This window comes from Grus americana, chromosome 6 (assembly GCF_028858705.1).
Source record: "Grus americana isolate bGruAme1 chromosome 6, bGruAme1.mat, whole genome shotgun sequence".
NCBI classification, from domain to species: domain Eukaryota; kingdom Metazoa; phylum Chordata; class Aves; order Gruiformes; family Gruidae; genus Grus; species Grus americana.
This window is the reverse complement of record NC_072857.1, coordinates 18,196,598-18,210,942: the sequence shown is the minus strand read 5'-3', so window position 1 is coordinate 18,210,942 and position 14,345 is coordinate 18,196,598. Positions and strand designations below refer to the sequence as shown.

Below are 14,345 nucleotides of genomic sequence, written 5' to 3'. Positions count from 1 at the left end.
TTCCAGTCACCCTTGTTTCTCACCTCTGGATCATCTCCATCTACTCCAGAGGCAGGATGAGGTGCTCAGAGGGCCTTTTCTGACCTTAACAAGGCGTGCATATCTTCAGGAATGGCAAAGGGATTGTTTCCTGCCCGTCTCCATGCTGTGCTATAACATTTCAGGGTGGCAGAGTATGTCCCAAATGCTGTCATGCTAGAACTGCAGCAGCAATCAGGCATACGATGCTGGGCCGTCATCAGGAGCAAGCTGTGCTTTAGGGACCCTGCACAATGGCTTGCTGGGATACTTCTGGAGCAGTTAGCATCACAGGGGACTTGCTTGAACTCACAACATCTGCAAGATGCGGCCAAGCCCCATGCTTGCAACAGGCTTATTAGTTTCACAAGCCAACGTTGTCTGCCCTGTGTTAACGCCGAGCTGCCTTTCTGCTTTGAGAACATTGTCAACACGACTCACCCTGCAGCAGAGCATCACTGGATCTCTGGTCTTACCAGCCCAGCAGCTGGGTTTGCTGCCCAAGTCCTCAGCCAAGCAGGAGACAGTGCTTGGCCAGATGGGGCTCTGGGAACCGTGTGAGCTGAAGGAGCTCTCTCCTGCCTGGTTGCTCCTGGGCTCAGGGTGTTGCCATATCATCCAGTGCAACCGCTGCTGGAGAGCAAACCGCACAGGGCACTGACAGCTGGAGGCATATCCCAGCTCCTGCATCTCCCCGCTGAACCACGCTGCAAACAGGATTATGGGCAGAGCAACTGTGCGAGGATGGAGTGAGGGGTGAGCAGGGCAGGCATGGATACAACCTCTTTGGGAAGCGCCTGGCTGAGGTTAAAGACATGGACAGGAGCCCTGCTCCTGAAGCACCCCTCATCATCTGGTGCTTGCCTTGTGCCCACCCAAACTAGGCTTAAAGCAGAGGGCTTCCTCCCTGAACCCACAGCACAGCTGTGGTGTCTTCTACCTTCCCAAGACAACTGTGTCCCCAAAGTGCCCTGTGACATGGTTTGCTCTGCCTGGGACAGCCTGGGTGTAGCTGAGGTCTGAAAAGTGGGAACAAAAGTTTGGGTTTTCAACAGTGAAGAGAGTGGAGAAGTGGGGTGTGGATGGGGTGTACCAGGCTGGACTCTGAATGGGTCATCTCCTCCCCAGTTTCAGCTCTGGGTGCCTTTGGGTGTGGCACACTAACACTTCTGGAAGACAGCTATTTGAGAGGCTTTGTTTGGGTAACTGCAAGCCCTGCTGATGGTGGTTCCTGTGCCAGCTGCAACACCTCTCCTCTCGTGAGAAGTGTATCAGACACTAAAAAAAACAAGCCCAAACTTTCCTAATAACTTGTAAGGAAGAGCTTTTTAGTGCAAGTGTCTGCCCTTGATGGAGGCACTGCACACCTGCAATACATAGTGCTGCCTCCCCCTCCTGACATAAGGGTGTCCGAGAGCTGGCTGGTCTCCTGGGCTCTGTGGGTGGCGGCAAGCAGGGGTCTCCCCTGCCGTGTGGAGGGCTCTGCCCCGGGGTATCTCCAATCTATTTTTCCTATTTTTCTATCAAGAGATGGTTGAATTCTGACTCACTAGCCTAAAACTTGCCTTACTTGCTTTTTGTACCTCTGTGGGTGTTGGTGCAGGGTCCAACTTTGTTCTGAGTGACGGCAAAAACATCTCCTGAGCAATTCTTGCAACCTAGTGATTTTGATGTGGTCTGAAAACATTTGCAGGGTTGTCTTAGACATGCAGGCAACATCTCTGAGAGAGGGGTCACTTCGGGACGAATCTTTTTCCAGCCAGGGCAAGCTCAGCCTCTGCCATGTGCTTGCAGGCTGCTGCTACTGGCATCTGGCAGGCTGCTGAGCAGTTAGGCACTGACAAGACACAGCCCATTGGTGCTCCCCGGATTTAGCCAGCTGTTCTTAAGCATTTTAAAAAAGCTTAGACATCTGTTTGGGCTTTTCAGATCAGAGGTACATGGAGATGTGTAGCTCTGAATGATTCATGGCCCTCTCGTCAGTCATTGCTGCCCTGCTTGTTCAACATAACAGCATCTGAACGGTTACTTTCACTGCGAGCGTGCATTTGCAGCAGTGACGAATCAGGGACATTTCACCCTCAGCTCTCTACCAGAATGGTATATAAACAGATCCAGGCATCTCTTGGAGAAGTATTACATCATTTTACACCCCGAGGTGCCACCAGATTGTTATATAAATCTTCCAAAGTTGGGTGAACTACACAAGCTTTGCGTGGCCGCCTGAAATGCTGCTCGCTGCCCAGATCCAACGCTTGTGCTTCCGACCACTGCTGCAAAGTGTTCATGCTATAAGCATCCCAGAATTAATTGGCACCATGGAAGTAGGGTACTAGGAGACACCTGGTCAGAAGTGATGCCTTGGCATCCAGCATGCATTTCAGTGAGCACCTTGGCAAAGATTTTCACAGCGAAAGATGATCTCATCACTCCTTTTCACATCAGTTAACTTCTGGGGCTCAAATTTTGATGCCTCAGTGCTACCAGTTACTCTCTCACTCTGATGGACTGTCTGCATCAGCATGGTCTGTGTTATCTGGTGATCTCTGAGGTCACTCAAAGGACATTTATACCATGGGGAGGAGTTTAGGCGTTTCCAGAGTTATGTAGTTGCCTCGGCATCCTGTCCAGGTTCATAACCTGGGGCTTCTCTGTGGAAAAAACCTTTTCCCATCAGCTTGATTAAACCCATTCCGATGGTTTGGCTCAGCCATTTCTGCAGGTTTCAAAATGTGTTGCTTAGACACCGGCATAGGCTTCACAGCAGTACCGCTGCTTTCAGTGACTTTACACATCTTCATCAGTGAAGGTGACACTTTCCAGGTGACTCAGGCAAAAAGAAAGGCCATTGTGGGTGGATAATTTAGGTCCAGCTTTCAACTTGCAGAATGATCTGAGAGATGACAGCGCCTTTCAGTGAAAACTCATTAAGTTGGAGGGCTCGTGCAGAGGCAGGGCTGGTTCTGCATGGCGGTGGATGCTGTGAGCATTTTGGAGGGGGGAGGAAAGGGTGGATGCGTTATTCATTGTAGTGAAGACAGATATCAGTGAAGTCACAGTAAAGAGACCCCCTTTGAGGTGCTCCAAGTTCTCCCTATCCCCTCACCAGCCGTTTCATAAAGCTTTGTGAAATCAGATCAAAAACACGGAGGTAAAGCAGGGTCAGGCTGGAGAAGGAGGAGCCCATCAGCAGGCAGGGGCACAGCCCCAGGGCACACCTGTCCCCCCGGGTGTTCCTTGGGGGCCTTCAACGCCTGGCAGAGACCCAGCTCTGTGCTTGCCCAGGGATCACATCAGCACCTCCACCAGGTGGGAAGACCTGAGCCAGGTTCTCTGCTGACTTTTCCTCCCCTGCTCCCAAAGTTTGCCCTGGTTAATGCCTGGATGGTGCCTCGCACCAGTAGGATGCCCAGCAAGAAGGCACCATCTCTGCCCCTCAGCGGGAGCCCCTCTGCCAAGACCAGCAAGTGTAGCAAGACCAACCTTTATGCCCCCCTGCCCTTCCCTCGAGGGGACCCCCCGGGTCTCCCGTGGCCCTTGCGAGTCAGGGAGTGGGGGGCCCGGGTGATGCTGCTCCTCGGTGGTCCCACCAATGCACCCAGCCGGCTGCCGGGCAGCACAGCCGCATCTGTGAAAACGCGTGCAAATATGCGCAATGCACGCAAATTTATGCAAACGCACGGAACTCTCTCGGGCGGGGCGGCCCGCCCCGGAGCGCCGGTGCCGCCCCCACTATAAGGCAGCGGCGGCGCCGCCGTCCCGGCCGTGCGGAGCTGCGGCAGCCCGGGGAGAGGCAGGTCAAGCTGCGGCGGCATCATGGTGAGTGCCGGCCACGGGCTGCCCCCTTCCTCCGGTCCCGCGGGGCACCCTCAGGAGTGGGGGGAACCGCGACGGAGCCATCCCCAGAGCAGGCTGCGACCCCACAGCTTCCCGCGGGGGGCTCCCCTGGGAGCGCGGAGGTGCGGGCAGCTGCCGACGGGAATACCCTCTGTGCTTGCCCTGCCTCTGCCTGGCTTCAGCATTTTCTGCGCTGCTCCCTCCCCGGCACTCAGCAGCCTCCGTCTTTCGAGCATCTCCTTGCAGCGGTGCGAGTTTCTAGCGTCTGACATGTCCGTGGCAAGGAGGCCACCAGCCAAACCCCGCCGTGTCTCATCTCTCCTCCCTCTGTGTCTTTCAATAGCCACGGTTCCTGCCTATCTGCCCTGGTAACACCTCTGGCCGGTGGGACTGCCCCCAGCCTGCCAGCCCCTCAGGCTGCACACCCACAGCTCAGCCCCAGGAGCAAGCTGTGGCTTCACCCACTGCCCTGCACCTTGAGTGGGCATCACTGTGGGTGAGCCTCCGGGCTGCCCTACCACCGTGGTCCTGCCATGAGCTCTGGCTCCTGAGCTCTCCAGCTTCTCTAGAGAGCATCCCAGCCCCAGGGTGCCCAGGCGCCCTGCCTGCTGCCCTGTGGGGCTGTGCTCCCTGCCCTTCCTGAGCCAGACCTCGCCATGAAGACGGCAGTCTGCTGGGTGGTGACCAGCACTGCTGCGTCCCCAGCGCTGCTGGGCTCTGCCCAGCCTGCTGTCAGCGTTGAGTCCTACAAAGCCAGTCCTGGCTGCTGCACGTTGGTGGGATAAAGTGCGGTGATCAGCATAACCCTCTGCCCCCAGATCTGATTCGCAAGGTCCTTGGCTGGGGAGGAGTCCTTTCTCATCTCTTCTTTCTTGTGGCCATCCAGAGGTGCTTGCAGCTGTGTCAGTGTTTGCTGTGCACTTCTGCTGAGGTTCCTGGAGCTTCCTCAGGAGTTACTGTTGGCTCCTTGTGTTATAAAACCTTTATGAACCTGCTGGGAGGGATAAAAGGGGTATCGCTTTGCTGCTCCTTGCATCTCTGCTTTGGGAAAGGTGGGGAGATGGACTTCTGGCTCTCACCATGGGTATCAAGGGCTTATTTTTCTGTCATCCCTCACTGTCACTGCTGCCTCTGAAATGCAGCACTGAAAGCACCTTAGATGCACAGCCAGGACTTGCTGTGACCTGCGCAACTTCCTCGGACGGCAGTCGCTGCTGTGCTCGTGAGAGCAAAATGGCTGGCTCCACCGGCTTCCTGCCAGCTGACTCACAGTGGGGCACCCATGGCTCTGGAAATCCGGTTTGGTTTGGATGCTCCTCTGCCTCGGTTGTGTCTGATGACGCATCCAAGTCCTTGGCAACAGCAGGGCTGAGGCAGTGGATATTTTGGTTCTTGTTGAAAGGGCTGCAGCCTCTGGGATGCCTTGCCTGGAGGGAGTGAGGCTGCAGAGCCCACCTCAGCCTCACTTGCACTGAGGGACCCGAGGTCGCCCTTGAAGCCCTGAGTTACAGGACCCTCCCACCTCAGCCTTTCAGTTCAGTTAAGAAGTGCAGCTAACACTTCCTCCTCCTCCAGAGCTAATTTAGGGAAGCTGAGCCTCAGAGCATGGCAACTGTTCACTGCTACAAATTCCACCCCTTGCTGGGCACCCATCCTCAGTGCTGTCACCTCCTCAGCTCCCGGTGCCCAGGTGATGGTCTGTCATCTCAGCTCCCAGCCCTGTTGTTGGATTAGCAACAGGGGCTGTGGCAGCTGCTGCAGGGCTCCAGCCCTTAAGCCAAGTGGGTGTTCAGGCAATGGAGAAGATGCTCACTGGGTGCTTCCCAGGACTGTGGGTGGGGGCAGTCCAGGGAATGTGCTGGCCTGGTGTCCCTGGCTCCAGCAGGTGGTTCTCCATCTCCCTGGGCCCCTCCCAGTGATGGGAGGCAGAGCACCAGATTTGACAGAGGGCAGCAGACTGGGATGAACACAAGGCACCCAGGCTATAGCGCAGTGTGGCTTACACAAGCTGATGAGTGCTTGGGCTGCCCTGCCCGGGCTGTGCACCTCACCACCTGCAGCACTTGCAGTTGTGGTCCCGGCTGGATCTAACCCTGCCTCCCCCTCCCCAGCGCGAGTGCATCTCTGTCCACGTCGGCCAGGCCGGCGTCCAGATGGGCAACACCTGCTGGGAGCTGTACTGTCTGGAGCACGGTATCCAGCCCGATGGGCAGATGCCCAGTGACAAAACCATCGGTGGAGGGGACGACTCCTTCACCACCTTCTTCTGCGAGACCGGGGCTGGGAAGCACGTCCCACGGGCCATCTTTGTGGACCTTGAGCCCACCGTGATCGGTGAGTGTACCTCAGCTGGGCAGTGACGGTGGTCATTATCTCTGGGAACAATCCACTGCAGGACAGTCCCTAGGGTGGCTCCTGCCATCTTTCCCCAGAGCCAGTTAAAAAATCTCTGTCATTGTCCTAACCTCTGCTAGATGAGGTTCGCGGAGGAGTCTACCGCCAGCTCTTCCACCCTGAACAGATGATCACTGGCAAGGAGGATGCTGCCAACAACTACGCCCGAGGGCACTACACCATCGGCAAAGAGATCATCGACCAAGTGCTGGACAGGATCCGAAAGCTGGTAGGTAACCACAGAGCGGGGGATGTGGCCTCCTTGGTTTGGGGTCCAGCATTCTGCTGGGGGTGGGAGCATGGAGCGAGCCCCACTGTGCCCTGGGAGGGATCCGTGGCTGCCCAAGCAAAAGGTTGAAACTTCCCTGCAGCAAAGTCAGTAGTTGGAAGAATCTTACTTGGCTCTCTCCGTAGGCTGACCAGTGCACAGGCCTCCAGGGATTCCTCGTGTTTCGTAGTTTTGGAGGTGGCACCGGCTCTGGATTCACCTCTCTGTTGATGGAGCGACTCTCCGTTGACTACGGCAAGAAGTCCAAGCTGGAGTTCTCCATCTACCCTGCACCACAAGTCTCCACTGCTGTGGTGGAGCCCTACAACTCCATCCTCACCACACACAGCACCCTGGAGCACTCGGACTGCGCCTTTATGGTGGACAACGAGGCCATCTATGACATCTGCCGCAGGAACCTCGACATCGAGCGCCCGACCTACACCAACTTGAACAGACTCATCAGCCAGGTTGTCTCATCCATCACAGCGTCGCTGCGGTTTGATGGAGCCCTGAATGTTGACCTGACTGAGTTCCAGACCAACCTGGTGCCCTACCCTCGCATCCACTTCCCCCTGGCCACCTATGCTCCAGTGGTTTCGGCTGAGAGAGCTTATCACGAGCAGCTGTCTGTGGCTGAGATCACCAACTCCTGCTTTGAGCCGGCCAACCAGATGGTGAAGTGTGACCCTCGCCATGGCAAGTACATGGCCTGCTGCCTGCTGTACCGCGGGGACGTGGTGCCCAAGGATGTCAACGCCGCCATCGCCACCATCAAGACCAAGCGCAGCATCCAGTTTGTGGACTGGTGCCCCACAGGCTTCAAGGTGGGCATCAACTACCAGCCGCCCACAGTGGTGCCGGGGGGGGACCTGGCCAAGGTGCAGCGCGCCGTCTGCATGCTGAGCAACACCACGGCCATCGCCGAGGCCTGGGCTCGCCTGGACCACAAGTTTGACCTGATGTACGCCAAGCGAGCCTTCGTGCACTGGTACGTGGGTGAGGGCATGGAGGAAGGGGAGTTCTCCGAGGCGCGGGAAGACATGGCCGCTCTGGAGAAGGATTACGAGGAGGTGGGCCTGGACTCCTACGAGGATGAAGAGGAGGGCGAGGAGTAGAGAAGCCCTGGCCAAAAAGGACCGTGCTCCTTCCCCGTGTTACCTGCAGAAACCCTTTGCAATAAACCATTTCAGAGCCTCTGTGTCTCCCACTAAGCCCCGAGCTGTATCGGTTTCTTGCCAGGTCAGGTGTGTGGTGAGTGCTTCAGCTCTGCTGCTGGTGCTGCTATGCTTCCTCCCAGCGCTCTGCTCCAGCTCCAGCTTGCTCCCTGTGCAGGTGAGAGCCCTGTAGCAGGGGGCTGTGGCCAGGACACATAGCATGCTTGGTGGAAGTGCCCAAGCATGTCTTTCAAAGTGATCCAGAGGAGTCCTGCTGATGTGATGGGAGAAGCACCTACCTCAGGCATGGGGTCCTCTGATAGCGTCTCTGCTCGCTACCTGCCTGGCCCTGCCGGTGCTCTGCCATCCCCCCCGCCATTCCCCAGCTCATCTGCTGCCTTGGCCCTGTGCTGAGCCTTCTCCCTGCCCTGCTCAGTGATCAGGAGTCCTAACATCAGCTCCTGACTCCAGCTGCAAATGGGAGATTTCTGTTACCCATTATCCAGCATGCCAGGTTCAAAGATTAATTTTCCCTGCTTACCACTAATGCTCCAGCTATATTGACCCACAGAGGCTGTCCTCCCCTGCCCTCCTCCTCCCGGCATGCACCCGTGTCAGCTGGAGGGGAAAGTGTGAGCCAGCATGGGGCTGCACCGATTCCTGGAGCATAGCCAGGCACTCGTCCCACTGCGCAGGGCTCCTGGCACTGTTCCCCATGCCTGTGACCAGAGCCCAGACTCAGAGGTGTCTGCTGCTGCACCAGGGCAGGAATCACTTCCCCTCATGCTGGGCACTGCTCTGATCACTGCAGAGATACCTTTGCCCTGTGTCTTCAGAGAGACCTGACTTTGCTGCCAGAAGCACATAGGAGTTGGAATTATGTCCTGTTCCTTTTTTCTTAAGGATTATCCTGCATCTCTGATCTGGACCCTGCTGCAGAGGGACACAGCAGTTTCTCCTGGCACGCTCCTGTGCAGCGGAGCCCCCATGCCCACGGGCAGGGACAGCTGTGTAAGCCCAGGCACTGGCAGCAAGGACGGAGCCCTCTCCCTGCTGCACACAGGGGTGCTGGGCTCTGCTTTGCCAGCAGCCAGGCTGGTGGTCCATGCATCCTCAGCAGCAGGACCAGCCCTAGCCCTGGTGGGTAGGCTGTGCTAGCTGGGGCTTGAATGGAGGAGCTTCTCAAATGGAGCGTAGTCACAAGTCATTAACAGCAAAAGGGCTGCAATGACTCTTCTCTTTTGCGGCTGGGCCAGACCCCCAGTCCAGATCTGTCATCCTGATCTGCAGTCTCAGGGAGGTCTGCGGCACTGCCTGCCCGTCCCCACCGGGACAGGTCAGCCCTTGGCCAGGGGGTTCCCAAAATACTTAGACAGCAAGGGGAGGTTTGGGGGCACCCTGGGTTCCAGAGCCTGACAGGTCTCTCTAACATGTTTCTCCTGCTCTAGATGCCCAGGTGGCCTCGGGGTGTCCCTAAACCCCAGGGGCCTGCAGTTCAGGGTATCTGGTGGGAGAACAGGGTAGGGGCTGCTGTACCTGCTCTGGCCCCCCCATCCTGGTGGCTGAGCACCACCTGTACTCCCTGAGGGCCGGAGCCCAGACCTCCTGCCGCAGCCTGGCCGGATGCCCTCGGCTTCCGTCCCGGCAGAGGGAGAGCAGCCCCGGCCCCCTGCACCTTGGGGTCCCTCCGCAGCCGAGAAGAGACCCCTGCAAGCTCCCGCTGTCCCCGGAGGGGGTACTCCCGCCCTGCATGCAAATATGCACAAATGAAGGGGGCGTGACGACAATAAGCCCCTCCCACCTATAAGAGGGCGCTGCGGAGGGGATTGCAGCAGCTGCAGCTCCGCGTCGAGCCTCGCCGCACCGAGCCGCCGGGAGAGCCCGGACCCCCAGCCGCAGCATGGTGAGTGCGAGTCGAGCGGCGGGGCACCGGGCGCGGCGGCGGGGAGGCCGCCCGGCAGCCCCCCCCCCGGAGCACCGGGCACGGCGGAGCCGCTGCGACGTGCCCCTTCCTTCGCCGCCGTGACCTTGGGCAGCCCTACCGGCTCCTGTCCGGGGGCAGCCGTGTCCCCTTCCCCGTCGCTTCTGCCCGGTTGCCCCCCGCCACCACCGCTCCCGGGGCGCTTGGGTCCCCTCGCCGCCGTAGTGGCGGGGGAGGGGGGGGGGGGGGCGCTGGGCATGGGGAGAGGTGACCCCTCCGGTGGGGAACGTGGCCGTGGACGGACGGGGACAGCTGCCGGGGGTGGAGGCGCCAGCCGGGCACCGGGGGCCGGAGCTGGGCGCTCGGCGGGGCTCCCCCCGCGACAGCGGGCGCCCCGTCGGGGCTGGCGGCGGGGAGCGGGCGTGGGGGTCCCGTCCCTGCTGTGCCGTCCCGCGGGGGTCTGGCAGCGGCGGAGCGGGCCGGGGCCGCCGTCCAAACCGGGCAATCGCCGCTGCCGTCGCCTGGGGCCGGGGCTATATTTAGCGGCCCGGGACGGGCACGGGGCCGTGCCAGGAGGTGCAGCGCAGCACCCTGCCCGCCGCAGCGCTGACCGGGCTCTGTCGGGGACCCTGCCCCGAGCAGCCCTTCCTCCCGGCGGGCTGAGGCTGCCCCGGCCCTCCTGGAGGAGGCAGGACTCCTTGTGCCCCCGCAGCGGTGCTGGACCAGGGCACGGTCCCTATTGCAGCTCCGAGCGCTGCGTGGTCAGGGAACACGGGAACAAGGAGCTCCAGGGCTCCCAGGCTGAGTTGTGGTGTCCTGCCTCGGGGAGCGGGGACGCTAGGGGTAGCAGAGGAGGGATGCCAGGAATAGGGCACCAAGGATGCCGGGGGTAGCGGAGCAGGCTTGCACCTGCAGGATGGGAGCACATCTCCAGCTCAAAGTCTGCTCCCCGGCACTTCTGCCCGTACCGGTTTGGGACTGCATAGCCCAGGGAGTCTCTGTGCTGCCTTGGAGACTGCTGGGCTTCACCGCCAACCCTCCCCCGGCTGCCCCTCACTGCCCCGCATCCCAAAGGCCCCTCGCGCCGGGAGGCTGAGTGCTTACCTGGCTCTGGAGCAGCAGGCAGGGGGGGTCCCCTGTGCTGGCTGCACCTCATGGGTTAGGTATGTGCCTGCTCAGCTCAGCACCTTGCTGGGCTGCCATAGCATGGGGAAGGGACTGAGGCTGCTGGAGAGCCTGAAGGGGCTGCTGGGGCAGGGGAGCGGGGCTGAGCTCTGCTGCCTGTGCTGCTAGAGGACAGCCCCGGCCAGAGTCCATGGGGCTGATGGCTCCCAGCAAGGGCTGGGCAGGAGGGATGCCAGAGCTGGCTCCTGACATGGCATGGTGCCTGTGCGTGGCTGAGGGCAATGACAGCTGTGTGGACCCCCTCAGGGGGACACAGGAGGTCACCCAAAGGAAAATGTGCTCCCTGGGGCTGCTGGCCAGAACCAGTCCTGTGCAGATGGCTGTGGGGCACCAACACCAGGCAGAGCCCTCCCTGGGCTGGACAGAGCTGTGCCAGGGTCTAACCCTGCCTCCCCCTCCCCAGCGCGAGTGCATCTCTGTCCACGTCGGCCAGGCCGGCGTCCAGATGGGCAACACCTGCTGGGAGCTGTACTGTCTGGAGCACGGTATCCAGCCCGATGGGCAGATGCCCAGTGACAAAACCATCGGCGGAGGGGACGACTCCTTCACCACCTTCTTCTGCGAGACCGGGGCTGGGAAGCATGTCCCACGGGCCATCTTTGTGGACTTGGAGCCCACCGTGATCGGTGAGTGCTGGAGTGTGCATGGCCCAGGGCGCACCACTGGAGCGAGCAGTTGGTTCTCGTGGTCTACTGGCAGTATCCCGCACCAGGTTCAACCTGAGGGCTCTCCTTTCCCCAGGAGAAGCCACAAACCCGAGCAGCAGCTTTTGTTCCTGAAGCGTCCTAGAGGCAGCAGTGCTGGGAGTTTCTGCTGCCACATGTGCACAGAGAGAAACCAGCCAAACCGGCACAGCAGCTGTGCCACTGCACGCTGTGGACAGGCAGCTCCCAATGGGTGGGAGAAGCTGAGCTCCTGCGCAGGGAGGTGGCAGCCACCTCCTGCCAGAGAAACCTGATGCTGGTGATGGCCCTGTGACATGTGGGTCCCTGGCCGTTCCCCGGGAGGAGGGTGAGGGATGGGTGATGGCACCTGCCCAGCTGCTTGGCGGCCGGCTCAAACCTACAGCCTGCGCCAGGCTCAACCCTGCCCTGCTCTCTCCTAGATGAAGTTCGGGCTGGAATCTACCGCCAGCTCTTCCACCCTGAGCAGCTGATCACCGGCAAGGAGGATGCTGCCAACAACTACGCCCGAGGGCACTACACCATCGGCAAAGAGATCATCGACCAAGTGCTGGACAGGATCCGAAAGCTGGTAGGTAACCACAGAGCGGGGGATGTGGCCTCCTTGGTTTGGGGTCCAGCATTCTGCTGGGGGTGGGAGCATGGAGCGAGCCCCACTGTGCCCTGGGAGGGATCCGTGGCTGCTCATGGCTGGGATGGACCAGGTCCTGAAGGACTTGTGAATAGTCAGATGTTCACAAAGAAATCCATCTCAGAGAAATCCCACGCATCTCTCCCCGTAGGCTGACCAGTGCACAGGCCTCCAGGGATTCCTCGTGTTTCACAGCTTTGGAGGTGGCACTGGCTCTGGATTCACCTCTCTGTTGATGGAGCGACTCTCCGTTGACTACGGCAAGAAGTCCAAGCTGGAGTTCTCCATCTACCCTGCACCACAGGTCTCCACTGCTGTGGTGGAGCCCTACAACTCCATCCTCACTACACATACCACCCTGGAGCACTCGGACTGCGCCTTTATGGTGGACAACGAGGCCATCTATGACATCTGCCGCAGGAACCTCGACATCGAGCGCCCGACCTACACCAACTTGAACAGACTCATCAGCCAGATCGTCTCGTCCATCACAGCGTCGCTGCGGTTTGATGGAGCCCTGAATGTTGACCTGACTGAGTTCCAGACCAACCTGGTGCCCTACCCTCGCATCCACTTCCCCCTGGCCACCTATGCCCCTGTCATCTCTGCAGAGAAGGCCTATCACGAGCAGCTGTCTGTGGCTGAGATCACCAACTCCTGCTTTGAGCCGGCCAACCAGATGGTGAAATGTGACCCTCGCCATGGCAAGTACATGGCCTGCTGCCTGCTGTACCGCGGGGACGTGGTGCCCAAGGATGTCAACGCCGCCATCGCCACCATCAAGACCAAGCGCAGCATCCAGTTTGTGGACTGGTGCCCCACGGGCTTCAAGGTGGGCATCAACTACCAGCCGCCCACAGTGGTGCCGGGGGGGGGACCTGGCCAAGGTGCAGCGCGCCGTCTGCATGCTGAGCAACACCACGGCCATCGCCGAGGCCTGGGCTCGCCTGGACCACAAGTTTGACCTGATGTACGCCAAGCGAGCCTTCGTGCACTGGTACGTGGGTGAGGGCATGGAGGAAGGGGAGTTCTCCGAGGCGCGGGAAGACATGGCCGCTCTGGAGAAGGATTACGAGGAGGTGGGCCTGGACTCCTACGAGGATGAAGAGGAGGGCGAGGAGTAGAGAAGCCCTGGCCAAAAAGGACCGTGCTCCTTCCCCGTGTTACCTGCAGAAACCCTTTGCAATAAACCATTTCAGAGCCTCTGTGTCTCCCACTAAGCCCCGAGCTGTATCGGTTTCTTGCCAGGTCAGGTGTGTGGTGAGTGCTTCAGCTCTGCTGCTGGTGCTGCTATGCTTCCTCCCAGCGCTCTGCTCCAGCTCCAGCTTGCTCCCTGTGCAGGTAAGACTCCCTGGGTTCATGGCACACATCCCACCCTACTTGCTGCTCCAGCCAGGGTTTGCTACTGCTTCCTCATGTGGTATGCCCCATGGTATATGGCCCTGCATTGTATCCTGGAGTCCAGTGGAGCAGATTTAGCCTGAGCAGGAAAAAATCTGCAGCTGCTGGGTTTTGTTCCCACATGCAGCCCAAGGGTAGGTGGGCTCGTCTGCACAGAGAGTGGTGGAAGCAGGGGGAGCAGCCTGGTACCCCTGTCCCTGTGGCCACGGTGCGGGGGCAAGAGGCATGCCCAGTTCTGCGATGCAGTGGGTGCACTCTGCAAGGGCATCCAGTGCGGCATGAATCCCTGCGGCTGCTTTTCTGCTGTTGTGGTGAGAGGATTAAAGGAGGGGAATGCTCCCTGGGAAACTGCTTGTCTGCATCTCTTTTTTTACCCTCCCTCTGCAGGCAGCCCAACTGCTGCGTGTCCTGGTGAGCCTCTCCAGCCATGGGTGGTTGTGCTGTCCCCAGGCTCTGCTCACCCCCACCAGAGCAGGGCTGCTGCCCCTGCCTCCCAAGCTCTGGCAGCTCCCCAACCTGGGCAGCCGCCCCCCTTCCTTGGGCAGCCAGGAAGTTCTGCCTGTACCCCTGGCACCGCCTGCCTGCCTGTGCTGCGCTGAGCCCCTTCCCGCAGTGCCCAGCCCCGGAGGCTCTGAACAGCAGCACCCGCTCCAGCTGCAGAGTTGCGTTAACTCCCATCAGGAGCACGCTGGGGCCAGGGATTAACTTTTCCTGCTTACTGCTAATGCTCCAGCCATGCCACCCCTCCGGGGCTGTCCTCCGCTGCCCTTCCCCTCCGGCAATGCCTAGCTGCTCGACCCAGACAGCATGCCCTGCTCTCCTCGTGCCCTGGTGGGATCACCTCCCCGCA

The 14,345-nt window shown here is 59.7% G+C and overlaps 2 protein-coding genes across 2 annotated transcripts; both read left to right on the top strand.

Annotated features, from left to right (window-relative positions):
- Window positions 1-3,732: 3,732 nt before the first annotated feature.
- LOC129208079 (tubulin alpha-5 chain-like) lies at window positions 3,733-7,729 on the top strand. Its single transcript, XM_054830236.1, has 4 exons — window positions 3,733-3,837; window positions 5,967-6,189; window positions 6,330-6,478; window positions 6,664-7,729. The coding sequence occupies exons 1-4, from the start codon at window positions 3,835-3,837 to the stop codon at window positions 7,633-7,635; spliced, it is 1,347 nt and encodes a 448-aa protein (XP_054686211.1). The 5' UTR covers window positions 3,733-3,834; the 3' UTR covers window positions 7,636-7,729.
- Window positions 7,730-9,470: 1,741 nt separating this feature from the next.
- Window positions 9,471-13,843, top strand: LOC129207743 (tubulin alpha-5 chain-like). Its single transcript, XM_054829061.1, is given in 5 exon segments — window positions 9,471-9,577; window positions 11,184-11,406; window positions 11,886-12,034; window positions 12,246-12,962; window positions 12,964-13,843. Coding segments are annotated over 5 exon segments (1,347 nt in total). The 5' UTR covers window positions 9,471-9,574; the 3' UTR covers window positions 13,219-13,843.
- Window positions 13,844-14,345: the final 502 nt, after the last annotated feature.